Source organism: Poeciliopsis prolifica, unplaced genomic scaffold (assembly GCF_027474105.1).
Source record: "Poeciliopsis prolifica strain line A6 unplaced genomic scaffold, Auburn_PproV2 SCAFFOLD019, whole genome shotgun sequence".
Taxonomy (NCBI): domain Eukaryota; kingdom Metazoa; phylum Chordata; class Actinopteri; order Cyprinodontiformes; family Poeciliidae; genus Poeciliopsis; species Poeciliopsis prolifica.
In genome coordinates, this window is record NW_026562394.1 from 4167987 (window position 1) to 4193325 (window position 25339).

Consider the following 25339-nt stretch of genomic DNA (forward strand, 5'->3'; position numbering starts at 1 on the left):
AGTGGTTTATTTTAACATTTCATGAGTAGATAAATAGTGTTTTACAGAACGTATTTTGTACTGAACAGTGTTACTGAAGAGTTTCAATAAATGAACTGAGAAAAACAGTGAAGACTTCATATTTCTAATACTTAAATAGTTAATAGTAGTTGCTGTAAATCAATGTATAAAAGAAGACATGTTTCATACTTTCAGGCGGCTGCAAACCAACAGCTATGAAAGGTTTGGAGTCATAGTCCTTCAGTCTTGGTTATAACATCTGATCTGACATTTGAGTAAAGGGTCATTTCACTACTTTTAAAAAATCTAGACAAAAATTGCTCAGCTCAAGTTCAAGATCTAAAAACAATTACAACAATTACAAAACTCCCTTCAATCATTACGCATAAGGCTCTGGTTTGAGACACTTGTATTTGTGTACAGAAAACAAGATAAATTTTTTTTTTGATGCAACAAAGCATTGGCAAGTTACCAGGTACCAAAATAGAAATTTTTAAAGAGATGTTCCTGCATTTTGACGTGCTTTTAACGAGAGAAAATTATCAGAATTTTATTTAGCATTTTGAAGTGTTGACCCTCCATTCCCACACGTCTTTATTGATTACAAGAAAGCCAAATTTGGCTGCTTGAAAATAATTTTGGTTTTTAAAAACAAAGATAAATGCTACATATTGTGAAAACTAATTTAAAAAACCCAGCAGTGTGGATGCAATGCATCAGTTTTCTTAAAATAAGAGAAGCTATTTTAGTGTAAGTGCTATAAGATGCATTTCTGTTACAAGTCAACAGTGTTTATTGTATATATTTTAGTATTAAAATCTAAATAACATTAAATAAATGGTGCACATAACATTATTAAAATGAGAAAAAACAATGTTTTTTGTTAATTTAGCAACAGTACAAATAATTGCTGCAGTTTCTGTTTTTTCACATAAAAGCAATGATACAATATCACACATTTTATTCTTAGTGCTTTGTGACAACGTGATATTTTTTCTCATTGTGAAAATCTCGTACCAACCCATGGCTAATTTTGGTTTTCTTTATGTTCATCTCTAATTACCTCTGGGTTTATTACTGTTAGAAAAAGGTCTTGCCACATATTATTATTGCTATCAGTTTGCCATATTGTGTTGAATTTCTTTTTAAATTCTTGTGTTCTTTGTGCATTTGGATTTATTTCTCCTGGATTTTGGTCTGGCTTGTCCCTCTGGGTTTGTACTTTCTTTGGGTCTCAGTTCTCAGTTCATTATTCTTCTTCTTCTTCCCTCAGTCTGCCTGTTTGCTCTCTTCCACGGCTGTTCCTTACTTTTTGACTGCCATTGATTCACTTTGCGTCTTTCTCCACTGTTCCCTCAGCATATGAACTCACTGGTTTTCATTGCTTTTTGCTGGTTTTCTTTTCGCGTCACTTCTGCCTCTGATTTTCCTGCGTTTCTGTCCTTTGCAACCAGCATCGTGTTTGTGCTTGAAACTGCAGCTCAGTTTTAGAGTCTCAGTTCAAACCTGATTATTCTGGACTAATTCCAGGTTATCAGAAACACAATTTGTGATTTGTGAAACATTTATTCTTTGTGTTCAAACCTTTTCAGTTCTGAAACACTTGTTAAACTGTTCCATACTTCTTTACAATTATTTGTATGGAGTTCTTTTTGAAATCCATAATTTAGAGAAGTTTAGTCTGTACTAAATTATTCTGCTGATTCAGACTCTTTAAGACAATTTGTATTAAGATTTTTTTTTAATAAATAGTATTTATGAACACTTAAAATTTAGTCCACCCAAGGTTGGCTAAATATCAAAAACAGATTAATTCTTATTTCTCCTTTTCAAAAACAGAAACATTTTTTTCACAAATCACAAACTGTTGAAATCTGTTCAATATTTACTCTTTTTCATCCATGAAAGGTATTTCTAATGTCTTTGGGAAAGCAGTGAATCAACATCAGTAATAGGACACTTTTAGTTTATGTCCTGGATATTTCTGTTTAGTGGTTCTTGAATCAGTAACTCAAATCTCTGTTTACAAGTTTTAAAATTCAAAACTCTTGCCTGAGTTTTGTCCCACAATCTTCTCATTTAAGCCTTTTTCCCCTCCATTTAACCTTCCAATGAGTCCTTTGCAAATATCAAGATTCTTAAGAAATTACATTTTGTGGCTGAACCTGGGGTTTTTAAGCATGATTTGCTGGACCTCTGCCAAGTCAGCAGTCATTCCCATGACTACGCGGGCTGCAGGATTTCTGTATTAAAAATCCCTTTTGTAATTAATTATCCAATTTTCTGAGAAAAAGGACCTTAGGTTTTTATAAAAGCAACAATCATTCAAACTAGCCTAAGAAATAAAAATGCATCGTTGTTTGTGGTCAGTCTTCAAAATTTCTTATATTCAACTTTCAACTTTTTATCATCATCTTCTAATTTACCGAGCTCCACCTGTTCATGCCATGATAAGTAACAGTGCTGCAGCAGCTTAAGTGTCTTTGATGTTGAGCTAGAGCTGATTTAAAACAGTGCAGATTATCTGAAAGCAGTGAAAAAGCCCTTAAGTGCCAAATACAATGATCTTCAGCATCATCCATCCTGACTTTCTTCCTGCTGATTTCTGGGTCTTCATGTGGCGCTGATCTGAGGAGCGGTCTGAAGAGGAAAACACAGTTTCAACACAGTCAGCTGGATGGAAGTTTTTCTTTTTTTCATACAAAAACAGAGACTGGCTCCCACGCAGCTTCTCTGCATGACCGGAGAACAGTTGCTGACTCACCACCAGCAGATGTCCTCTTTTGCCTTTGGACACCTTCAACTCTGAACCTCTGATGAAATCTATTATTCCCTCCTTGGTTCTGGACACGGCAAAGCGAATGCTGCGATCCAAGCCCCACGTAGCACCACCAGGACAGAACGAGATTATGAGTTAAGTTTGCAAAATTCATCACTCCAGAGCAGTAAAAAAGTTCTGACCTGCCAGGGCTGATGTTGACGTAGTTTGTCTTGCTCGCCATCATGGCCAGTTTGGTCACCAGTTCGATCACATGGCTGCAGTGCAGCACAGCGTCGCCCTGAAGGAGGCACAGCTGGGATTAAACTAGCTGCATTTTTGGTTCACACAAATAAGCGGCACATCCTGCAGTACCTTCTGTTTGTTATCCTCGCACTGCATGCGCAGAACAACCATCCCATCACAGAGAGAGCTCACAAAGATCCCTGATTAGAGAGAAAACCTATATTAAACTCAATCGACTGTAAAACTACATTTTTTGATTCCTTTAACTCTAAAGGTGACGTAGGTTGCAACATTTTTATGCTTCCACTTGTGTCTGAATTGATTCTAAAAACAGTCTAAGCACTTTTAAAAAAAAGCAGAAAATTTTTTTTTTTTTGTTTGTAAAAAAAGCAAAACCATCCCAGTTGTCAAGTCATAATTAATGGTCACTGTGCCGTTACACAGCACTGGAAGCTGAGCTCCAGCATGTTTGGTTAGCTGGTTGTTGTTTCCTTACCATTCAGAAACCAAATGTTGCTTTTGGTTGCGCAGGAAACTTTACTAATGCTTTTCAAAGATATACAGTTAAATTCAAATCAATTCCAGTTTAATTGTGCAGCATATTTCAGCAATAAGGAAGTTAAAAATGCTTTACATCATACAGTCACCAATTGTAAAGCAAGCACTAAACGTAGTTTGTCAAATGCCAGTCGTGTTTTATAATTACACATTAATTTGCAGCTGTTTTCACATGCAAGAGTAAATGTTGAGTGACAAGAGGTCCTAGTAAAGCAAGCTCATTCTTATTCTCAGATCTCACTACCTGAGAATGATTCTGTGCAAAAAAAAAATGTAAAGAAAATGTTTTGCATAGCTGGTGGACCAATGCTAACCTGTAAAAGGCAACAATATACGCAGGTCTCTTTCTATACCACCTTAACAACCATGCTGGGATAGTTTCAGAAATTCAGAAACATTTGTTGGAGGTCAAGAAACAACCAAGATCTTCAACCTGTGCAGTTGGTTTTCACCTCTCAGAGCAGCGTAGTCCAACCTCTGCTTGATCTTGGTCCGGTCCACCAACACTGCGAAGGAGTTGGTGAGGAGCAACTGTCGGGGGCGAGGCTTGAAGCCCCTCCTGTCGTACTTTATGACGGAGACGCCATACTGACAAAAACAAGGAATACGTGTTACTGCCAGGGAGCGTTTGTTTATTGTTCTTCATTATGTTTAATCCCACCTGCACTTTCTCACTCCCGAGAGTCTGGAGGACTTTTAGGCTGATTTGCTCTCGCTCTGTGAAGCAATAGAAAGAGTCAGTGACATCACTGTTCATGATACAGCGTTAAGTGTGGGATATGCGAAGGTTTACCAAGCCTGGTATCCAAAAACAGCCTCCCAACACTTTGAGGATAGCTGCCCTTCTGGTCCTTGAAGATCTCACTGGCTACGACCTTTTGCATCATCTGAAGGAAACGTAGAAAGTCAAGCTGAGGTTAATTTACACTGAAACGGCGAGGATAGTCACTGACGTTCCTTGTAAAGATGTGTAAAACGTCCAGATCCTCTTTTACACTCTCCTCTCTTCAAATCACCCCACAGGGATTTTGTAACAGATGGATGCTCCCAGAAGGAGGTTGTTACTATGTCACCTGACCCACTGCTGTATTTATTTGTTTTGAATAAATATATAGTTTTTCAGTTTTATGGAGATTTATTTGAAATCTCCTGCTCTCTGGGCCTTTGGGAGAGCAGCAGATCCACATCACAAATCCTCCAATGTCACTATAAATATCAGACTGTTTGTTAGACCCAGCGAACCAAAGCACAATGTTCCAGTCAACATCCTAGTGGTAACTTATAGGGTATGACAGAAAATGTATTTTTCATGCCGGCATGCCTCTGAAACAACAGAATGACATCGTCTGATGATAGTTGTGTCAAGGTGACACTGTTCGCTGCAGTTCTCTAACAGTGAGCTTTGGAGATGTTTTTTAATTGCAATTGCCAATCTACCTATTGTTTGTGGCAGCAAGATCAACTTGTGTCCTCCTTCAGTCTTGTTTGACAAAGTTCTGTCATTATTTCACTTTTTAATTATTAGTTGGGCTACACAGCTCTGAAAAAAGTTACGACCCCACTGCACTGAACCCCATTGAGAACCTCCTGGTTATTCCACCAAGTACTGATTTCTGAGTTAAAACGTTACTATTGTTGTTTCTAAATGAATATGAATTGCTTTATTTGCTTTATTTAACATTTTCTGTAAATAAAAACTACATTTTTGCTTGGAATTTCAGAGACATGCTGTCAGTAATTCATGGAATAAAAGAACAATGTTGATTTTACTCAAACATTTACCTATAAAGATTGAAATCAGAGACACTGGTGATTTTAAGAGGTCTCTTAATTTTTTCCAGAGCTGCTCATGAGTGAGTCTATACACCTCGAGGCAAGTAGCTGTGTTCTTATGACTTGCATCAACCCAAATTGAATTGCATTTTTGCTTGTGCTTCCCATTTTTAACAGTGGCTAACAGAGATCATCCTCTTTCTCGTAGCATATATTCATATGAAACTTGTAATGGATTGCTCATTACGAGTTTCAAAACTTTTTGTACAATTTAAAAGAGTAAAGTATAAGTTACAAAATGCTATTTTGTAGGAATTTTGGGGGGTAGCAGGTAATTTTGTAAAAATCTGATTTTGCTTCCTGGTGAAGAAATGTGAAAAGTTGGATTCCCCCCTCCTGGCCACAAATAAATAATGAATCTATTTATTCTCTAATCATCTTTACCAGAGGTACCAATAATTGTTGGTACCTGCTTCTTCCATTCGGGTTGAACTCTCCTGCAGTACTTGATGACCATGTTCCGCATGTGAAGCTCTTGGAGATGCTCAGAGGCCTGGCGGGAATACGACAGTACGAGGAGAGCGTTGGGTTTTATATGGGTGCAGTGGCTTTAGCCAGCTGAAGGACATATTGTTTGTATTGCTCTTACCTCAACAAGCAAAGCAGGAGGTGTCGGCCAGCTCTTGTCCAAAACGCTCCTGGGGAGATTTTTCCTCACGTGTCTCAGGAAGGAGCAGCGTACATGATCCAGGAAGTAATCATTGTCGTCACAGTACTCCTCGTGACGGTTGATGAAGCCCTTTATGAACCTAAAGCGAAAGAAATTTGTTTAGAAACTTGTGTGGACAGAGAAAGGAAATCTGCAAAAATAATCCAAACCAACGCATTAGTCCTTCACCTGCGTATCAACTGAGCTGCCAGGCGGCGCCGTTTAGCCCTCCTGCGTGCTTTCATCCCTCGCCACCCAGACTGGATCACGATAACTACACAAACAGAGACATGCACACGTCAGTCTTTGCTGAAGATAACAAATTAAATCAAAAACTCAGCTTACATCCTCATGGGAGTAAAGTTTAAATGTAGTTTCCAGCTGAAAGACACAACACTAAGAAGCTGTTAAGTCCAGGGAGGACATTTGTAGGGACCTGCATGTCTGATGCGCTGATAATTGGCTCTTTCCCTGTAGCCTCTCCAAGACTTCTGCAGCGTCACAGCTGGAGAAAAACAAAACACATTTTGGATACGACATTTATGAAGATGGTCCTGAGTTCCTGATTCACCATGGAGTTCACCTTAATGTTTATCATGTTGCTTTAATGAGGCCAGTTTACTGTGAATGAAATAAATATGGACAGAGGACTCAGGTTGCAATGTCCTCACTGGTGATTGGCTGGCAGGAAACTCACAAATCTGCACTTTTTTTGTGTAACCAGAGGACACTGTTTGGTGTGGATGCTGTTACTTAGTAGGAAGATTTTTAGTATCAATGAAATGTTTTATGTTTAGATCTATGGGCACAAATTGCTGGAATTTGAGCCCAGACCAAATAAAAAGAGTGCAGATCTCATAGAGAAATCGGAATTGCCTAAAACTATATATATAAAAAAAATTAGACGTAAATAAATAAAAAACTCTGATCAGTGCAGCTCTAGTATTGGATGTATTTACCGTGAAAGTGAGAGGCAAAGTTTTTACAACTGTGACCTTTCTGGTCCTCTAATCAAACTGCACCTTACAAATATGTCATGTTAACGTAAAACATTTGTAATCTCTTACCGATCTCTGGCTTTTTTGCCTCGAGGGCATCTTCTGTGGCGAAGAGAGTTTTGGGGAAACGAATGAAGATCTTTGACCTACAGAAAAAAGACACCAAAGAGTGAAACTCTGCTCCATGGAAATTCACTACACTTTCAACCTCGACTCACATTTACAGGTGTGTCACATCTGAAATGCTAAATCTACATTTTCTGCACTTGTTGAAGGATTTCATTGACTTTATGAAGAATTAGATGTTGATAAATGTTTCTGGACCACCATTCCGTTCAATTTCTGGCATTGCAGCAGAATTTAAAATGATCAGATTAACTACAGATTGAATGTGTGGTGATGAACATTGCCTTTTAGATCTGTTTTTAGAAACTCTTGCCACTTTGTCCTCTGTTTACCTGCCCAGTTTGTACTCTTCTGGTTTGTAGCCCAGGTGGTTCACCAAAGCAGAAACACCATCAGCCAGTTTTCCGTTCCAGTTGGGCCACGTCTCAGGACACAGGGGCTTGTACCTACGTTGCAATTAAATGTCATTTAAAATGTATCAGTTGGAAAGAATGAACAGACTCAAGAAGAGACGGAGAGGAAGTGTGGGTCACCTCTGCAAGAACGCCTCAAAGCGACGGCGATAGGCGAAGCCAGCGCGCCGGACTCTCAGGTTCTCCATCAGACCCAAGTATTTCACCTGGTGTCTCACCAGAACTTCATCAAAACGTCCTGCGGGCGGACAGCACTTTCATATTACATCTATGCCATTGAAAATGAGGAACCCGAACATAACGATTTACACTAATTCTTCAAATTAAACATGACCTAATTGTTTTTCTTTTCAGTGACGTTCCTGGTTTCAGATTCACTGCTTCGCAAACTTTACTAAGTTCTCTACTAAGTAGATTTATGCAGTTTGAGTTTCTACAAGATTTAGGTCTGGAGCATGAAATGGAAGAACATTTATGTTTCATATGATTATTCTGCTCAAACAACAAACAACAACCTGTTTTCATCCCAAAGCCCAATGAAGTCCTTGTTGCCAAAAGAACTCAATCTTACCAAATAAACACGGTTCCAGTTAATTTCACAGTAGAGCATAGCATTGTCCAGATGTTCATTTTTGTGATATTGGAGAGAAAATGCGTCTTATTCTGACATCACTCATAAACAACCAGTCGTCATGTAGATGACATTTGATGTTTGTTATGGTGACCACTGTTTACTGCAGTTTCTGATCAGTGAACTTTGGATATTTTTTACCCCCTCCAGCATCATCCTCATGATTATTGCTAGCAAGATAAATATGGGTTCTTGCAAGATAAACATGGGTTCTCGCAAGATAAACATGGGTTCTTGGCCAGTCTTGTGGTTGGAGGCTTAAAGAAATTGGCTTCTCTGTTGCATAAATCAATGATTATGAATTAAAAGTTCTTGGATTCTCTGACCAATTTTAAAAAAGTAAAGCATGAATTAAAACAAAAATTGTTTGATGTGGCATGGTTAAATTACTTAACAAATTAAAGGTTGGATTTTTATGTTTTTGTGAGATTACCTCCTCTTGACTAGGGGTCAAAATAAATGTGGCACATTTATAAGCTATTTCCACCATATCTCATTTCTTTTGTTGTTATTTTTAAGGTATGATGAGCTTCAAATGTTATTTAATTTGACACTAGTAATTTCCAAGTGATTTTCAGGAGGAATCTGAATGTACCTGGCTGCTTGGCATCATTAGGTTTGATGCAGCGAACGTAGGACGGCTCTTTAGACATGAGGATCTCCATCAGCTTCATCAAGCTGTTTTTGAACTGGGAAGCAGCCTAAAAGGAGAAAGACAAAACCAATCAACTGTGGCAAAACGTTGGAGATTTGTTTTGCACGCAACACAGAGAACAGAAGACTTCTGTGCTTTTTGATACAAAACGGCCTAAAAGGTCAAATAAGAGTTGGAAGGCTGTGAGAAAATCATTCACACCATCTCTGGACGCTTTTGGTCGATCACTTCCTCCCTGCGGAAGCAGTGACTTAGGATCTGGTTTTCTGACTGGCACATGACCTAGACAAAAACCAAACCACAAAACCACAAGTCAACAACGCAGAATGACACGCCCTCCTCTTCCTCTTCACAGAAACAATGAATCAAACTCTGTCACTTCAGAAAGGTGCTGCAAAGCCCTCTTGTGTTGGTTTTTACATTTCCATCACCTCTTTCAGGTTCCTGTTCAGCAAGTCGTTGTTCTTATCCAGGAAACCTGAAAAAAAAGAACAATTGTTTATTATTAAATAATCAACTCTTCTATAAAGACTTTTTGTGAAATACTTGAATAAAGCAAAATCAGTTTTACCGTTGACATTATAGTTGACCTCTCCTGCGTAGTGCAGCAGCCTGAACTCTTCCCTGCTCATCACCCTGCGAGTTTTTCCATTCGCCAACTTGTGCCTGAAAGACATTCAGCATCATCAAGACAGAACAACGTGCCACTCTTTCAGATCCTACTCATTGCAACTACTCTGGCATTCAGGAAGGGCAAACCATTTTGGCAATCTTGAACTGAAACGGGAGTCATTTAGTGTGATTAAGTAAAAAATGTTATATCTGAGGGGGTCAATGTGGGTCATGTTGAGTGAAACCTCGACAGAGTTTGGATTTTAAACAATGACATCAAACGGAAAACAAAACTAGCTTCAGGACGGGATTTCAAAGTCTAACACTCAACTTTGTCAAGATGTCCTGTATCTAAAGGCAGGGTCCATGCCATAAAATCAGCCACTGTAATTTCTCACAAGGAAAGTGGTCTACTATCCAGCCATAAATGATGCTATAAGTTTGTTCTTTATGTGTGGTCAAGCAGTAATTTGACCAAATATTGTGGGAGTGTATGTGAACCTGTACTTATGTTTTCAATGGTTCATACGTGATAAAATGTGGATGGCCGCCAACTGTGTCCTCCAGCTTCTCCAAAAAGGAAATATCACAAGTCTCTCCCGGTCTCAGGCACTCCTCATCCTGAAAGAGAGTTTCCTTAGAGCCAGCCAGCGACAGATGGGAAGAAGAAACCATATGCAGCTCATACAAACCAGAATGGAGATGATGCCTTTGTGCTTCTCCTCTATCAGGTCACAAATGATCTTGTTGTCAAAGTACTGCACCGTCTCCCACTGTGTTTTAAGGAGACCAATGTTATGTTGCTATGTACACACAACTACGAACAAATGTGACAAAAGTTGTTTGTTTTGACGACCAAATGGGAAAAAAGAAAAAGAGAAATAGACTCACGGCAATTCCTTCCGTCTCATACTCCTCCTGCTCGGATCGGAGGGTGAGCTCTATAAAGAGCTGCTGCAGCTTCTCATTGCAGTAGTTGATGCAGAACTGCTCAAAGCTAAAGGAAGAGTTAGAATTAGCTAACTCTTCCATTAGAAGAGTGAAACAGACTTTTGTGTCTGTTTCACAAATGACATGAGGAACAGACATTTGTTTACAAAAGACTTTGAACACAAAGTGGAGAATTGAAGATAAGCCTTTCGTAGCGGTCACCGCAGTGGACCGCTACCTAAAAGCCGGTTTCTTGTGTTTCTTGTGGATTTTTATGTTAAAAATGCACACAGACCACTGAAGTGGACACTAGTACAATACACTATCAACTACTGGCCATCCACTGCAAGTGCAAGAAACTTTTTTTAATTAAATCCAATATGGCGGACAGGCGAAAACGATGGCGACCAACCCAGTCCCTCCTTCTACTATGGACGACTCTTGCAGGTAAAAAAAAAATATTGTGACATCAAATAACACCTAACAAACAATATTACTAACGTATTTCCCCCCCAAAAAATCCTAGAAATCTGTTTTCTTTACTACAATTTTTTATGCCTTAAGAAAATCAAAAACATTCTGGGAAAAAAATCCTAATTCATGCATGAAAGAATTAGTTGCACCTGTTGTGCTGCAGAACCTCAAAACCGTAGATATCAAGAAGCCCAATGACTGAGGCGTCTTTGCTGCTGTGGTAGATTTCTGCCTGCAAAGCACACATCAGGGTTAAAACACACGAGCAACCCTGCAGCACAACGACTGAGTTTCTGCAGCTGCTCCTGCACCTTCAGAGCGAGTGACTGGTTGATCTTCTCCACCAACCAATTAAAGGTTCGGCCGTACACGGCCTTCGCCAAAGCGTCACGGGCCGAGACTGCCTGTTCAAAATTTAGTGGGCTGATCATCTGTAATTAATCCACAAAGACACGACAATCAGCACACAGTAAAGAAGTTGCAGCACGAGGATCATGCTTGAGAGGACAATAACCTCCTCTCCTTTGGCTGTGAGTTTCTTGTGAGTGAGGGCCTCCATCAGGGCGGAGCCATCGACACCCAGCAGCTGCAAGACAACAGCAGCACATGTGCTCTAGCTGTATTGTTTTTTTTTTGTTTGTTTGTTTTTGGAATATTTCAGCATGTAGAAATACCACAGAGACTGCTCTGACCTTTGCAGCATTTGATAGCTGGGTCTCAGTGGTGATATAAGTTTCTCCTTCCTCTCCTTCACCGAAGAGAGTGTTGCCCAGATGGAGAACACTGGCGATGATGTTCAGCAGTTTCTGAGCAGACAGATGGGACAAACAGCTGAGCAAGTCACTGAAAACAACCAGTTTGGTTGGAAAGGTCATAGAATTATAAATATTGAATCTTTTTTTTTCAATTTAATTATGTGGTCCTTTAATTCAACACTGATAAAATAACTATATGCATTGTTTTTACATTTTGCTACCAATGTGTCCTTTTTATTTATCCCGTATAAGTCCCTCTTCTTGTTTTTCTTTTGCTTAGAAAGCAGTCATTGCTCAGATGCTCATGTCCAATCTGGTTATGCTGGAGATTTCTTCCTGTTAAAAGGAAGTTGTTTCTCTCCACTGTTGCCACATGCTTCTACAGAATGAAGGATTGCTGTATTTCTGCAAAGTCGACGACTCCATGGAACTGGCTGGGCTTCCTTAGATGAAAAACTTTTTATCAACTGGCAATAAATAATGATCTGAACTTGAATAGCATCATAAATTGAATTGAACTGAACTGTATGTGGCCGGAGCTGTATCCCATTATATGACTAGACTCTTCTGCAGCAATTTGAATTTGAACTGAACTGAATTTACTTGTCTTGCAAACTGGACTGAGATTATGCATGTCCTAAATTGCCACTATGTAAATAAAGTGAATTAAAAATAAAATTGTTGCATTGATATTGGGCCAGGCAACGCAAGTAAGCAAATAATCAGGTACGTATTTGTTACCTGCACTTCCTCTGCGGTGAAGCCGATCACATCCAGGGCCTTCCTCACAACTCTCCAGTTGTTCTTGTCACTTATGGAGCTCACTCTTGGACAGCTTCCCTAAAGAAAGCAATTTGAAAATCCAAATGACAACAAAGCTGCACAATCCTCTGTTGGACAACAGGCAGTTCGGAGAGCTGAAGTACTTTAACCAGGTAGCGGTAGCTGTGAGGGTTCCTCTCCAGGTTCAGCGTGTTGAGCAGGTCATCGTCTCCGCCATCGAGGAGCTGATAGAAGATGTGGAAATTTCTTTCCCCGTGGTTCTGGTGCACCACCCGGGATTTCTCCAGCAGGTAATTCAGAATATGACCACCCATTGTTGCACCCTAATGAAAACAATCCCACGAATCATTGACATCGGAAAGAAATAGTTAGATTTTAATTGAGGGTTTATAACCATTCCAGACGAATTGCTATTCTAGACAAACAAAAACATAATTTACTTTGAAGTCAAACTGGATATCCATGTATTTCCCAAAGCGGCTGGAGTTGTCATTTCTCAGTGTTTTGGCATTACCGAAAGCCTGCAAAGAAAAAAACGACACAATGGATTTGAAGCATCTGCACTAAACACAACTTAAAATAACTTGATCGACATAAAGTATTTAAAAGAAGAGTATAACACCAAATAACACCGCGCACCTCCAGGACGGGGTTGGACTGCAGCAGACGGTCACCGAGGGCCAGCATGTGATCATTAGTGGGGCAGGTGACGGCAAAGTAGAGGAGGATCTTCTTGGAGGCCTCTGTCTTACCTGCCCCACTCTCACCTGATATGAGGATACACTGATCCCTCCTCTCTGTTCGCATGGCCCGGTATGTGTTGTCTGCTATGGCATAGCTTTAGGAAAATACAAAATATCACAAAAGAAGCTTTAGTGACAAAACGAGATATAAATAGTAACTCAAAACAGGAGTTTATTTTTCAAATGGTCAATTTGAGACTTGAAACTGTTTTTTTTTTTTTTTACATTATAGGGAATTAAATTTTACCACAAAGCTTATGAAAACAAAAATTAAACAACATTCGTCAAAAATCATTTTACAGACAGGCTATCTGATTTGACTTCGACCAGATTTGACAGTAAGGCCTCAAGGGAGTTGAAAGATTTCATTTTAAATTAGTCCAATATTTATTTATGAAAAAGCGTAAGCTCATATATGAATCAGATCCAACAGGACATGGGCATGTCTAAAAGAATTTAACTAAACGTGACAGAAATTTAGATTAAATGTGTCCTAGTATTAAACAGCAGGATTTTTCTGCTGTAACTTCTTGATCTACCAAATATTATCTTTTTCTAACAATGACAATAATTTTTAGAGACAGCTTCAGTTTTCCTTCTGGATGTGTCTTATGGGCTCTTATTGAACCACAAGGCGCAGAAATCTTGGGGGAGATTTTGCAGAGAGAAGCTGAAACATATATACAAACATATATATATATTTAATTAAGCGCTATACTACAAAGTAAAGCGGAAACCCGTTGAAGTACAACTCAAACCACTTGTTTCTGTCTTTCTGTATCAGCCACCGTACTCCTCAGCACATGAAACACGTTACACACACAGTTGGTGACAAAAAACACTGTACATTATATACATGAGTTCATATATTAAATGTTTTTTAACCATTTAATTGGTGTCGTACAGACAGGAGGAGCATGCTCAGTTAGTGAGAGGTTGATCAATCCCAGGTGAGGCTCAGCTCGCTGCTGCCTCCCCGGCTTCACTTCCAAGCATTTGAATGGGAAAATGCGAAAAATCAGCGATTTTGAAGAAAAACAATAAGAATTGGTTAAGCTAAATGAAAACTAAATACTTTATAGTGCAAAACAGAGGGTGAAAATAGCAATATAATTATCATTATTATAATATTATCATTATGTTATTCTCCCCTGATCGCATGTCACTGCATGAAATATTAATGGAGTGCAACGTGTTGTTTTTCTGGAATTAGCCTATTTTAGTGAGATATTACATTGAGACACAGTTGCCTATTAAAAACTTGGATCAGTATTAAGGGGAAACAATACAGTAAAATCCTGGCAGTAAAAGTACAGTATAATATTTAATGAACTGCAAGTATAATGCATTCAAACGTTGCATGTTCATATTATATTTGCCCTTTCTCTATCCTTTATGCCAACAACAAGTACTGATCTTGTGGACAGAGTAATGATAGAAAAGTGGGAAAGGTTTTTTCTGAATAACATTCATCCCAAATCTTTTATAACTACATTATTATCATTGTTATTATTATTATTATTACTGAGAAATACCATTAGGTCTAAAGAGAAATGAGTACTTTAGATTTTTCAAGAGTCAGAGGGACAGAAATAATCAGGTGTAAGAGCAGTTTTCAGTTTCTAGTATCCTCAAGAAAAACCATTCAATAATGAATGAAGAACACACAGTGACTCACATGTGAGGAGATATTTCATAGAAGCTGACACCTCGGTAACGCTCCATCTGCTGCTTGGAGTAAATCTCCAGCTCCTTGTACGGGTTCACTGACACCAGCACCGAGCCGATATACGTCTGTGGGGAAAATATTGAGGCAAGAGAAATTATAGTCAAATGATTTTTGTGCTTCTTTTTTTTTTTTTTTTTGTTTTAAAGCATTTGAAGAGAAGTGGTAGCAGGTACATAGATGAGGTTTTCCCTGAAGCGTCTCCGCAGGTTCTCTATGAAGGTGGCCTCGCTGTTGTAGTTTTCCAGCAGGACAAAGTCCTGCACTCCGACCCTGTCCCGGGCTGTGAGGGCGCTCTCCATCACCAGGCGCACCCGTCCCTCATCCACCTCCTGCACAGACATGGTCATTATTCATGGGTTGAATAAAGCAAGAGTGCAGTTTTGTATTTTACCAGCAGAGGGCACAGAAGCACCCGTTTTATCTGACATTTTCTCAACAGTGACCGCATCAACATCTGGTGCTCAGAATAGGAATACATGCCAAATTACATTTTTAAACTTAGAAGCCAAATCATACAGAGGCACAATAACCATATAATCATAGATTTACAACTCTTTCCTTACAGATGAGTAAAAGTTTCACCTCTCTTTCCCAATGTTAAACAATGGAGCCGTTTGAAAAATCCTAATGACAAACGCAGAGCATAAAATCTTCTGTTGTGAAGTTGAGATTACGATGTGTGTACAGTCGACACACTGCTGCGTCCCCAGACAAGATTTAATCAGCACAACAACAATGACAATGAGTGTACATATCAACTGCACCATGGTGGCGAACACCACAGAGATATTCTCAGTTTGGCCTTTTCTGTAAGACCGTCGCCACAATAGCCCTAACATGCAAGCACAAATACAAAGAAGCATTCATATCAGTTGATACTTACCGGTGATAATAATCCAGAGAAGTAATTTAGGGTGAAATTGTCCCACCACACCCCAAGCAAGCTAAGAGCGCACTGTGTTTAGTATCAAAAGGCTTGGTCATGAGAGAAGTTCTTCTGTTTCACATTCACAAAGAAAAAAAAACGCAAAAAGTGGAACAAAGGGGGTAGAGTTCGACAGGACTTCTGTTTTTAATGTGTCCAAGAGTCTCTCAGGGGTCTCATTTGGCCTGCTAAGGCTGCTAAGAGGTCATTATCTCCAGACCCTTGGTGCAGGAAAGTCTATATGAAAAAAAAAAACACACGAGGACAACAGTGGAAGAGAGCCAAGAGCAGAGGAAAGTCAGCAAACACTTCCACCGCAGCCCCTCCTCTAGGTTTCTTATTGTTCCACCACTTGCAGGTGGCCTTCCTACAGATAGTAATTCAGTTCACTGTCTGATTTTTTTCCAGAGGATGCATGCAAGGAATTCTGAGATCACAGACTCGGTACACACCATATTATTTTCCACAAATACCACATTTGAGTTTCCAGTGATACCCAGATAAGAATGTGACGTTTGTGTGGTGATGCAAATAATCCCAAATTCCTATAATGTTATGCTGCAGGGGAGTGACACATCGAAAGCTACAGGATCCAATTGGTAGAAAAAAACTCAGGTTTATCCCTTGAGTTTGGAATATTTCATCCTGGAGAGACAAAAATTTTAATCCTTTGATACAAATGGTCACCCTTAGCCGTAAAATAAAAGGTCAGAGTGTTGAGGAACACAGAGACTCAAGAAACTGGAAGATGCAGGAACATCTGTGAACATATTCAGAGTTAACAAAACTCTACATATCCTCCATAAAAGAAGTATAATCTCCAATTAAATTCAAAATTAAACAGTTCTTTATAGATCTCAAAGGAAATTAGACGTAATATCCATGTTTGAGTAGACTAAAGCGTCTCACACGGAGGTGGTAGCATCCTTCTGAGGCTCCATTTCACTGCAGGTGGAACTGGTGCTTAGCAAGACTGGATTAAAAAAATGGTGAAGAACAAATTCTTGAACTTCACTTCTAATCAATCACTACACGCTAGCAGCTGTTAAAATGCTCTTATGAAGCAGCAAACCGTTATTTGAAGCTGATGCTGCCTCTGGACCCTCAAGGTGGAGGATCCTCCAGAGACTTGCGGTGCATGAACCGACTATTGAGCCCCTACCCAGCTCACAAGCAGAAACAGTCGCAGTGGGTCTATTTTTGAAGAAAAAAAAATACTGTTCTGATGGGGAGCCTTGTTCAGTAAAATTTGATCTATACTGCAATAGTTCATGACTTGAAAATTATACTGACCATCATTTGCATTGACCTTTTAAGAAAATCTGAGAAGATATAACTTGCATATTAATTTGTAACACAGTGCACATGAACAACTAATAAATTCAAGTCAATTATGTCGAAGTTCACATGAGCATTATGGCTCGAAGTTAGGTAACTTAAGAAACAAACAATATACGTACTGAACTGGAAATAAAGTAAATAAAAATAAATAAAAACAGCCAAATTTGAAAGAAAAGAATATCTAAAGAACCTCAGAAAGTCTAAAGTCATGTTGTTCCAAATATTTAGACCTGTAAATCCCCCATAAAGGAATGAGGGATGACTCATGGCATTTGCAGTCCTCTGTAGTACGGACTTGGCAGACAACATGTACACTGTGTACAAAACGTCTGACAGTTCTGCGTAAAGCTACAGGCTGCAGGAGCTAAATCCCCTTTGCTTTAATTCAACTCCAAAACACAGCAAAACACTCCCTTAAAGGCCCTATTAATTTCAAGTCATGAGTTTATTTTTTGTCTCAGTTCCAGGAATTGCATCACTGGACCCAAACAACTTCCAGCAATAAGAGGCCTTTATCCAAAGCTACAGTCATGGCCAAACGTTGAGACTGGTGGAAATCTTGTTTTTAACTTTTGTGGTAATAATTTAGTTTGTTGTGCAGTGTGATCAGTGTGAAATGGAGTTAACTGCAAAGTTAATTACTTTTATTGGGAATTAACTTAATAACAAATTCGAATTTTAGCCCTACTGCAAAATAACCTCCTAGCATCTCTTCAACAATCGTTCTCAAGTCAACTTAAGAAGAAAGTTAATGTTATTCTCATTACTTACAGTGCAGAACTTGCTAAAAATATCATGAGGCAGGTACAAGCGAGGCATTCACTTTTAGACGGTTGACTGGTTTTAAGAAGTGCTGCACAGAGACCACTTCTGGCCGAGCAAAACATCAAAATTGTGAAACTGGACTGCAGAAGACTGAAGTGGAGGCATTTTCTCCGATGAAGAAAAGTTTAGAACATCTGGAAAAAGGGTTGTTCATTGAAGGAAGGTTGAATCTTCCCGTGAGTCGTCGTTCCATCCCAACAGAGAAGCATTCAATAGTCGCCTCTTGTCCAAGGAAGTTGGTGGACTTACTTTGCCTTGAATAAAGAATGGTAGCAAAACATCCTCTAAGAGCAACTTCACCCCATGATGCAGGAAAGGTTTCACGATGAGTAATACCTTTCCCAGCATGACGGAGCGCTGTGCAACATGGAAAAAGTTATAACTGAGTGGCTCGGGGATCAAAACATTGACATTTCTAACTTCTTAGATCAGGGACATTTTGCTCTAGTCTTCAACACGGCAAGAACACAAAATATTACCAAGTATTTTTGGTCTAGTTTCTAGTCGAATATCTTAGTACACTTGAAAATAGGCCAAACAAACTGATAAGTAACTTTTCAGTAAAATATAGGAGTTTGTTTTAAGCCAATAGTTCCTTAGTATTGATGAAAAAGTACTTGTTACATTGGCAGATCATTTCACTTATAAAAAGACACCTTCCCCATGTTGTAGTTCAGTCCTATTTCAGGTGTCCTAAGATAAACTAGATCAAAAATACTCAGCAAGATTTTGTGTTTTTCCAATAAAGAGCCACGATCGTGCAAATTCAAGATGCATCCCTGAGTTGAAATAATTAAATAAAATGGGTGCATTGCCTCCGAAGCATCAAGTCCTGCTGAGGCCAGGTAATGTCCCCAGACCTTAATCATCCCCAGAATGTGCTGTCAATCCTCAAAAAATTAACAAACTAAAACATTCAAATCCTTTCAGTGTTCTAGTAGGAAAGGGTCACCATCAGCCAGGATTGGGCTCAGCAGCAGATGTTGTTTTTTTGTTTTTGTTTTTTAACCAGAGCAAACTAATCCCCTGCTGGAACTAGATGCCTTTATTACTCATGAAACTTTGAGGATTGATCCTCAGGAATGTCTGACAAAGGAAATGACACTGAAATGAACTATAAAAAGAAGTAAGGATTGTCTTTATGTCTAGCTGAGACCTGAACACCGGAGGCGGAGAGGCAAACAAAAAACACTTTAATCCCAACTGATTTTATTGTCAGAGAACTGGCCGAGGCATGCAGAGATGGCAATGCTCTGTGCAGGGTCTGACTCTGACTTGCAGTAAGAGCAGCTGGAGTAACAGGCAGCGATGAGGGTTAGGAGGAGAACTTGGCTCCAGGCTCCACGACTGAGCTCTGCAGGGCCGACTACATACAGATTGCATTCCTTATAAGGCTTCCCCCTCCACTGCGTCCTGGACTGAGCTGGTCTTCTACCACAGCTGGTTCTCTCTAACACTAATGTGCTGGAGGGTGAAACTGGTGGAGAAGTCCCGTGTTTATCCAGCTTCGGTTTGAGTGAATGCCTGAACAAAAACCTCAACATGTACACAAATCACAAGGGTGGAAAGAGGACTCCCAGAGTGAGTCATTGGTCTGCTTTGCTTGTCCCTTTGTGCATCTCCGTGGTGGTTCAGATCTTTAGTGTGAGAGTGCCAAACACTCCAAAAACATCTGAATCTAAACCTGTATGAGTGAGTGTTGCAAACACAACAGAGAGCATCAGAAAGTAGATCTTACCCTGCCTTGATACCTCATCCTGTCCTGTTTGCGCTGGGGGGGGGGATACAGCGGTGGTTTTCCCTCAGCGGAGCGCTCCTCCTCCTGCCCTTCTCTCAAACGGACTCCTCAGCTGCTCCTTCTCATGCACCTTTGCCCACAAGCGACACAGCCCAACAACTTGTCCACTTTCTCCTGGTCTTCTTGGATTCCTCCCCCCTCCTGAGAGTACAAAGCACAACACACTCAGGCCAGAAAGCGCTCGGCTCCTTCTTATTAACGCCGCCGATCCATCTCGCCCGTGGCAGGTCAGAGTCAGTGACCGCCACTGCACGAGTTCCTTCTCTCCTGCACTCAAAGCTTTGCTGCCAGAGACAAGGGCAGAACTCCACTCACACGTCACGCGGAAAGGCGAAGAAGGGAGGAAAAAAAGAGGCAAGGGAAAATATGCTGTTGGTTGCTGAAAAAAATAAAAAGGAACTTGAGAAACAGAGACCTGAGAGGTTCTGGAAAAAGTTACTAGCATCCCCAAACTGCAACAATGTAATCAGAGTTCAGCTTTAAAAAAGAAAAAAAAAAACCAACAGAAATCATTTGATGAGATCTCATTACATTCCTTCTTCTTAGACTTTCCCTCCCCGTTCGGTTCGATCCCCTCCCTATTTTCTCCCGCAAGCTGAGACAGATTCACATCCACTGGGAGTTATGGAAATGTTTTGTGAGCAGCCTGAGACAGCCCATCTCCTTGTGGCTTTCCCTATTGACGAAACAGCTCGCACCAATTAAAAAAATATTAATCAGCAGATGTGATATTAGTCATGGCAACGGTCATAAATCTTTGGCACATGTGAATTTAGCAGCTGTGCTGTGTGTTTGGGTTAGAAAATTCCGATGTGATTATGCTCCTTTCCACTTTGGACTTTTTTTAGGGAGTGCAATCAAGGCCAGATGCCCCGTGTGGGTGAACAGCTCCCTCTTCTGGATTCTCAGCTTTCCTCTCACTTCACTCTCTCCTCACATCTCTCACTTTCCCCTGCTGGCATCATCAAATATCCAGTGCGGAGGAACCTGAGTAATGCTACCTAGAGAGACAGAGACACTTTGTCTATCAGTTCTACCACGCTTGGATGCGTCTGGATCTTTAAACAAGCAGAAAAAAAAACCCCGAAAGTAGTTGTGTGAATAAGAATAGGCAAAGATGTGTGCAAGCCATTTAAATGGCTCTGCCTTTAGACAGAGTTCACATCTTTCTAATGTTGGATGTTGTAAAACCAGTAGAAATAGTTTTTTTTATGAACAAAACAACAGCAACAAAAACTGATTTGAAAACTGATGTTACAAAATAATGATCTATAAAGAAACCATAAAATAAATGAGTAAATATTCACTCCATTCTTCCTTGCAAAACTGTCTAAGCATTGTCAGCTATGATGTAAACAGCCCTTTTGAGGCCTACAGCAAATTCTCTATGTGACTAAGGTGTGGGCTTTGACTGGGCCACTTCAGAACATCCACTTTGTTGTCTTTAAACCTTCTCTTTGTAGCTTAAGTTCGATGGTTTTGGTCATTGTCTCTTTAAAGTTCTCTTTAAATTTTACAGCCTGCTGTCATCTTCCCTCTCACTCCAAGAGACAAAACGTCTGAGCTTTAAAGAACATAAACCCTTTTCAAAATGTTGAGTCAGAATGTCGTGCAGCAAACATTGTTTGTTCGTGTGTGATCAAACCACTTTTAGGGAGGAATAAATACGTTACATCATAAATTATCTCTCACCAATTGTATCAAAAAGATTTAGTAGTCCTTTTCTTAAGTTCTGTCAGGTTATGTCACTTGATTTTCTTCATAATGTTAAATTTAATAATAATTATTTATTTGTCCAAAAGCTTTGGAAAAACACTCTGGCGTTTGATGGGCTATGGGTTATGTTTAGTCGTTTTCTGGACAGAACCATCAAACATATGTCCCTTTGTCCCAGCCTGTCAACACAGAAGCATTTCTTACTGATTTTCCTGACATTTTACCTGTAAAAATATCTCTGCTCATTAAAATAAAATGGTCTCTCTGGAAGGTCAGCCCTTCTCACCTCAGACGTGTTATTGTCTTGCCAGGTTGTTTTCGATCACTGTTCCGATCTTTGTTTAGCTGTTCCTGCAGGAAGAATTTCCTTCCTTCATGCTTCCTGATGTTCAGGATCTTCCTTAAGGAGAAATTCCTCATTCAGAAACATAACTGCACTTTGTGCCTCTCAACATTTTGTAAAAACGGTCATTAAAAAAGGATTTAAAAGGCAGAAAGGTTCAGTTCATGTTATTTATGACACCGTTCATTAAAACTGGCAACAAATGCTTGGTATGCCTCTCTATCTGATTTCAATTTAAGAAGATCTAATTATAAACTTCACAACTAATTCTGAACATCTGACTCGGGAAGAAATCCAAAGATTGCAGCAACGATTTTTTGGCATAAACTTTAATTCTTTTCAATATATTTTTTGTCATAGTCAAATTAAATTTTAATCTCAGTTATTCAAATTATTCATATCTGCCATCGTTGGTAAAAGACGGCATCTGGCAGTGAAGTGATTCCCTGTTCTTGTGCCCTGGTTTGAACTCTGCACTGCTCAGTTTCCAGCTGCAATCCAGACAGACTTCACCAAGCCAAATATTTCGGTTTGTTTCCCTCCCCACCCCCTCTCTCCTGAACATTGTTTACCATTTATGAGCCAATCGTGAAGCTGTACTTTGGAGAAAAAAAACAATTTTTGAAAGATGCTCAGATATTGTACCGTACCAGTAGTAAATGTTTATTATTCGCATGGTATAAAAGGCTTTTCCCACCCATTGTCTCCCTGTGCAGAGCTCCCTCAGCGCCCATCTGTTGTCCCTTTCACCCCGTTCTAACCTTTACTGCCTCTCATCCCCCAGATCCCCGTTACATAGAGGCTCCTTTATACATCGACTGAAGTGTAAGACAAACCCCCTTGGAGTCATAGAGCCGCAGAAACTTGTTTTATGAGGTAAATATAACACAATCTTAAAAATATAGATGATGTGAGTCAATTTTTTCTTTATGGTAAGCAAGAAAAGAAAAATACAGAGATAAATCAAATGATATAAACATGCTAGGAGAATCGTATGAGGTGCATGAAGGTGTTGGTGTTGCTCTCTGTATTGAGTTCAGCCTTATGGCTCTGCCTAGTGGATGTAAGATCAACTACATGGTTGTAGTTCCTCCTATCTGGGTTTTTCTGAAAGAATGACTTCACATTACTTCTGGCTTCCCAAAAAAAAAAGAAAAAACAAATCTATCCATAACATTGAAGACTGTTAATAACCAAGGTTTTCATTTAAATGCAGTAAAACTTTTTTTTGAGCAAGTGTGTCAAATCATACTTTAAGGCTAAAACATATATGACATGTAATTACGCAACTCATGCAACAGTGCCTACCTGGTTTTTTTTCCAAATGGTCGAGTCGTCCGGAGCTTTAACAGCTTTGGTAACTTCTACCGCAAAGCCTGGAGCCTGGAGAATGTAAAATTCATCCCACCTGCACTACCTGTCAGAAATCTCTGAACACAAACAGAATAACAAAACACAGCATACAAAAAAAATGCATGAAAAGAAACATGCATTGCATCAAACCAAAAAAAATAATAATAATTATCTTGTAAAACCCTCAATGAGAAGGCGATGTCAGCCGGGTTATGGTGTGTAAATCCACCAGGAGGCAGCAACAGTGAAGGTAACAGTAATCAGATATGATGTTGATGACTGATCTATTTAATGGCTGATGTTAGATTGGATCAGCTCCTGCAGTCTGTACAGAGCCTCTCCTCCAATAAGATCCAAGCATTTATCCATCTGGCTGATCCAGTTCAGCAGCAGCCCCATCAAAGGTGGAAGAGCAGTGGAGTATGGTCTACAGCTAATGAATATTTATTAGGCTAAAGGGAACTGCAGGGAATTGCTCTTTCAACAGCGCACTTCTTTCTAGAAGTGGTTTTCATTAGTATTTTTCTTTCTCTTTCCTTTGTTATCTTGGATTGTTTGAAAGTCATAGAGACTCCGTCGTCTTTCTGTTACCTTAGAAATAAGTTAACCCCAACTGGTGTGGTTGTGCAATACATATCCCACCCAACAAACAATGTATATTAATTTTCAGTCAATGTTGATACACAGGCAACAACCATAGCATTCTTACACGAGGTAATTCAAAATCCTTTACAGGAAAATAGTAAAGATAAACATCGAAAACAGAAATATATTAAAATAAAAACTTTTAAGTGTCATATAAAAAGCAAGAGTGCAGTTGGTAGCAATGTTACCTTGCAGCAACAAAAGGTTCTGGGTTTGAATTCTGGTCTGAGGTCTTTCTACATGGAGTTTGCAGGTTTTCCCTGTGCATGAGTGTGTTTTCTCCAGGTACTGCTGTTTCCTCCCACAGTCCAAAAACATGACTATTAGTCTCTCTAAACTGTCGTTTGATGGGAGTGTCTGCATGGGCTGCTGAGTCCACTAGGTTATGGTGCCTCACAAAGCAAGACCGAGACCATTTCAAAGTATTGCTAAGGGGCTACGAACAAGATTTCTGACAGATAAGAGCAGCTTAATTAATATGTTTCTCTAACTCAAATTAAAAGTAACAAAAGGTCTGTGTAGAATTTTTCATTTTACATATTCTTTGATGCTACTGGACATAATTTGTCTGTGTTTGTTTCTGTGCTGGCCCTTTAACGACCTGTCAAACTGCTTCTTGCTTCTCCAAACTGACCAGCCCTGGAACAAATAATTGCTTGTCTGATGCTGCTCTTGCACTTTATTAATTCTAATCTCCTTGAGTGCCTCCTTAAAACAGATTAATCATTGAAAAACGGTCAATAAACCTGTCAGTTGTATGGCGTGAACCACATCACCATTGGCTAATTCAAATTTGACACTTCTTAAAAAGCTCAGGATAAATTAAGTGTTCTGTAAAACAGTCCTCTGGTTTACATTTTCAAAATTTAGTACCTGATAGTATTTATTTCTACTTTATTTTAGATGACATATGTTTTCTTTAATGCTTCACATCAATGTGTTGTCATACACAGACTACTTGCATTACTATATGTCACGTATTTGCTACATTTGCAGTTGCTGCCAAGTTTCAGTTGAATATAGAGCTTTGTAAATGTATCTGTTTCCCTTTGTGGAAGGTCTGAATGACTTAATAATCAAAGGAAAACATGTATATCTCTTAAAAGAAATGAAAGTGCACTTTTATAGATTTTTACATAAGTAGTGGGTGCTACTGTTGCATCAAATTACAATCAAATAATGAAGATTGGCGGTAATGTGATAAAATATAATGAAGTTAAAGTATTATGCGTACTTTTTAAATGCACAGTTGTTGGAAGACAGAAAAGGGGCATAATGGTTCAAAAATAAAAATCATAAATGTTCAGCTTTTCTCCAACAGAAAGGAAAACATTCACATTTTTTTCTCACAATATGCACTGGCGATTGTTCGATACAAGTTTCGCATTGAACAGTATTGACTAATCGATCGCGTTTGGGTCAGAAACGGTGCAGAGGCATCGGCGTGGTGGAGAGTTAGAGCAACAGAGAGCCGACCTGCTGCAGTTGTGTGAGGGCGCC

At 39.4% G+C, this 25339-nt stretch overlaps 1 protein-coding gene across 3 annotated transcripts; it reads right to left on the bottom strand.

Moving 5' to 3' along the window:
* Positions 1 to 103: 103 nt before the first annotated feature.
* On the bottom strand, positions 104 to 20316 carry myo1ca (myosin Ic, paralog a). 3 transcript variants are annotated; one of them, XM_055043384.1, is made up of 32 exons: positions 19723 to 20316; positions 15067 to 15222; positions 14843 to 14958; positions 13061 to 13259; positions 12862 to 12942; positions 12565 to 12744; positions 12380 to 12478; positions 11576 to 11689; positions 11398 to 11469; positions 11195 to 11314; positions 11033 to 11115; positions 10371 to 10476; positions 10172 to 10252; positions 10009 to 10100; positions 9439 to 9533; positions 9299 to 9345; positions 9069 to 9149; positions 8808 to 8913; positions 7702 to 7819; positions 7501 to 7614; positions 7112 to 7188; positions 6481 to 6549; positions 6234 to 6318; positions 5985 to 6144; positions 5805 to 5888; positions 4356 to 4449; positions 4224 to 4279; positions 4015 to 4150; positions 3134 to 3204; positions 2962 to 3059; positions 2765 to 2864; positions 104 to 2640 (listed from the first exon to the last, which is right to left on the bottom strand). In XM_055043384.1, exons 1-32 carry the CDS (start codon positions 19738 to 19740, stop codon positions 2614 to 2616), a joined length of 3135 nt encoding a protein of 1044 aa, XP_054899359.1. In that variant the 5' UTR covers positions 19741 to 20316; the 3' UTR covers positions 104 to 2613. The 3 variants fall into 3 exon arrangements, with proteins under 3 accessions (XP_054899359.1, XP_054899361.1, XP_054899360.1); XM_055043386.1 differs by lacking the exon at positions 19723 to 20316 and adding an exon at positions 16891 to 17006; XM_055043385.1 differs by lacking the exon at positions 19723 to 20316 and adding an exon at positions 15777 to 15994.
* Between the last annotated feature and the right edge of the window lie 5023 nt (positions 20317 to 25339).

Bases quoted from the DNA above. Each gene is read 5' to 3' on its own strand.
- myo1ca (XM_055043384.1), bottom strand. The intron at 4,280-4,355 runs GTAAACCTTCGC...ATTGCTTCACAG, and splicing joins GTTTTTGGATACCAGGCTTG to AGCGAGAGCAAATCAGCCTA. The intron at 3,060-3,133 runs GTACTGCAGGAT...TGCCTCCTTCAG, and splicing joins GCGAGGATAACAAACAGAAG to GGCGACGCTGTGCTGCACTG.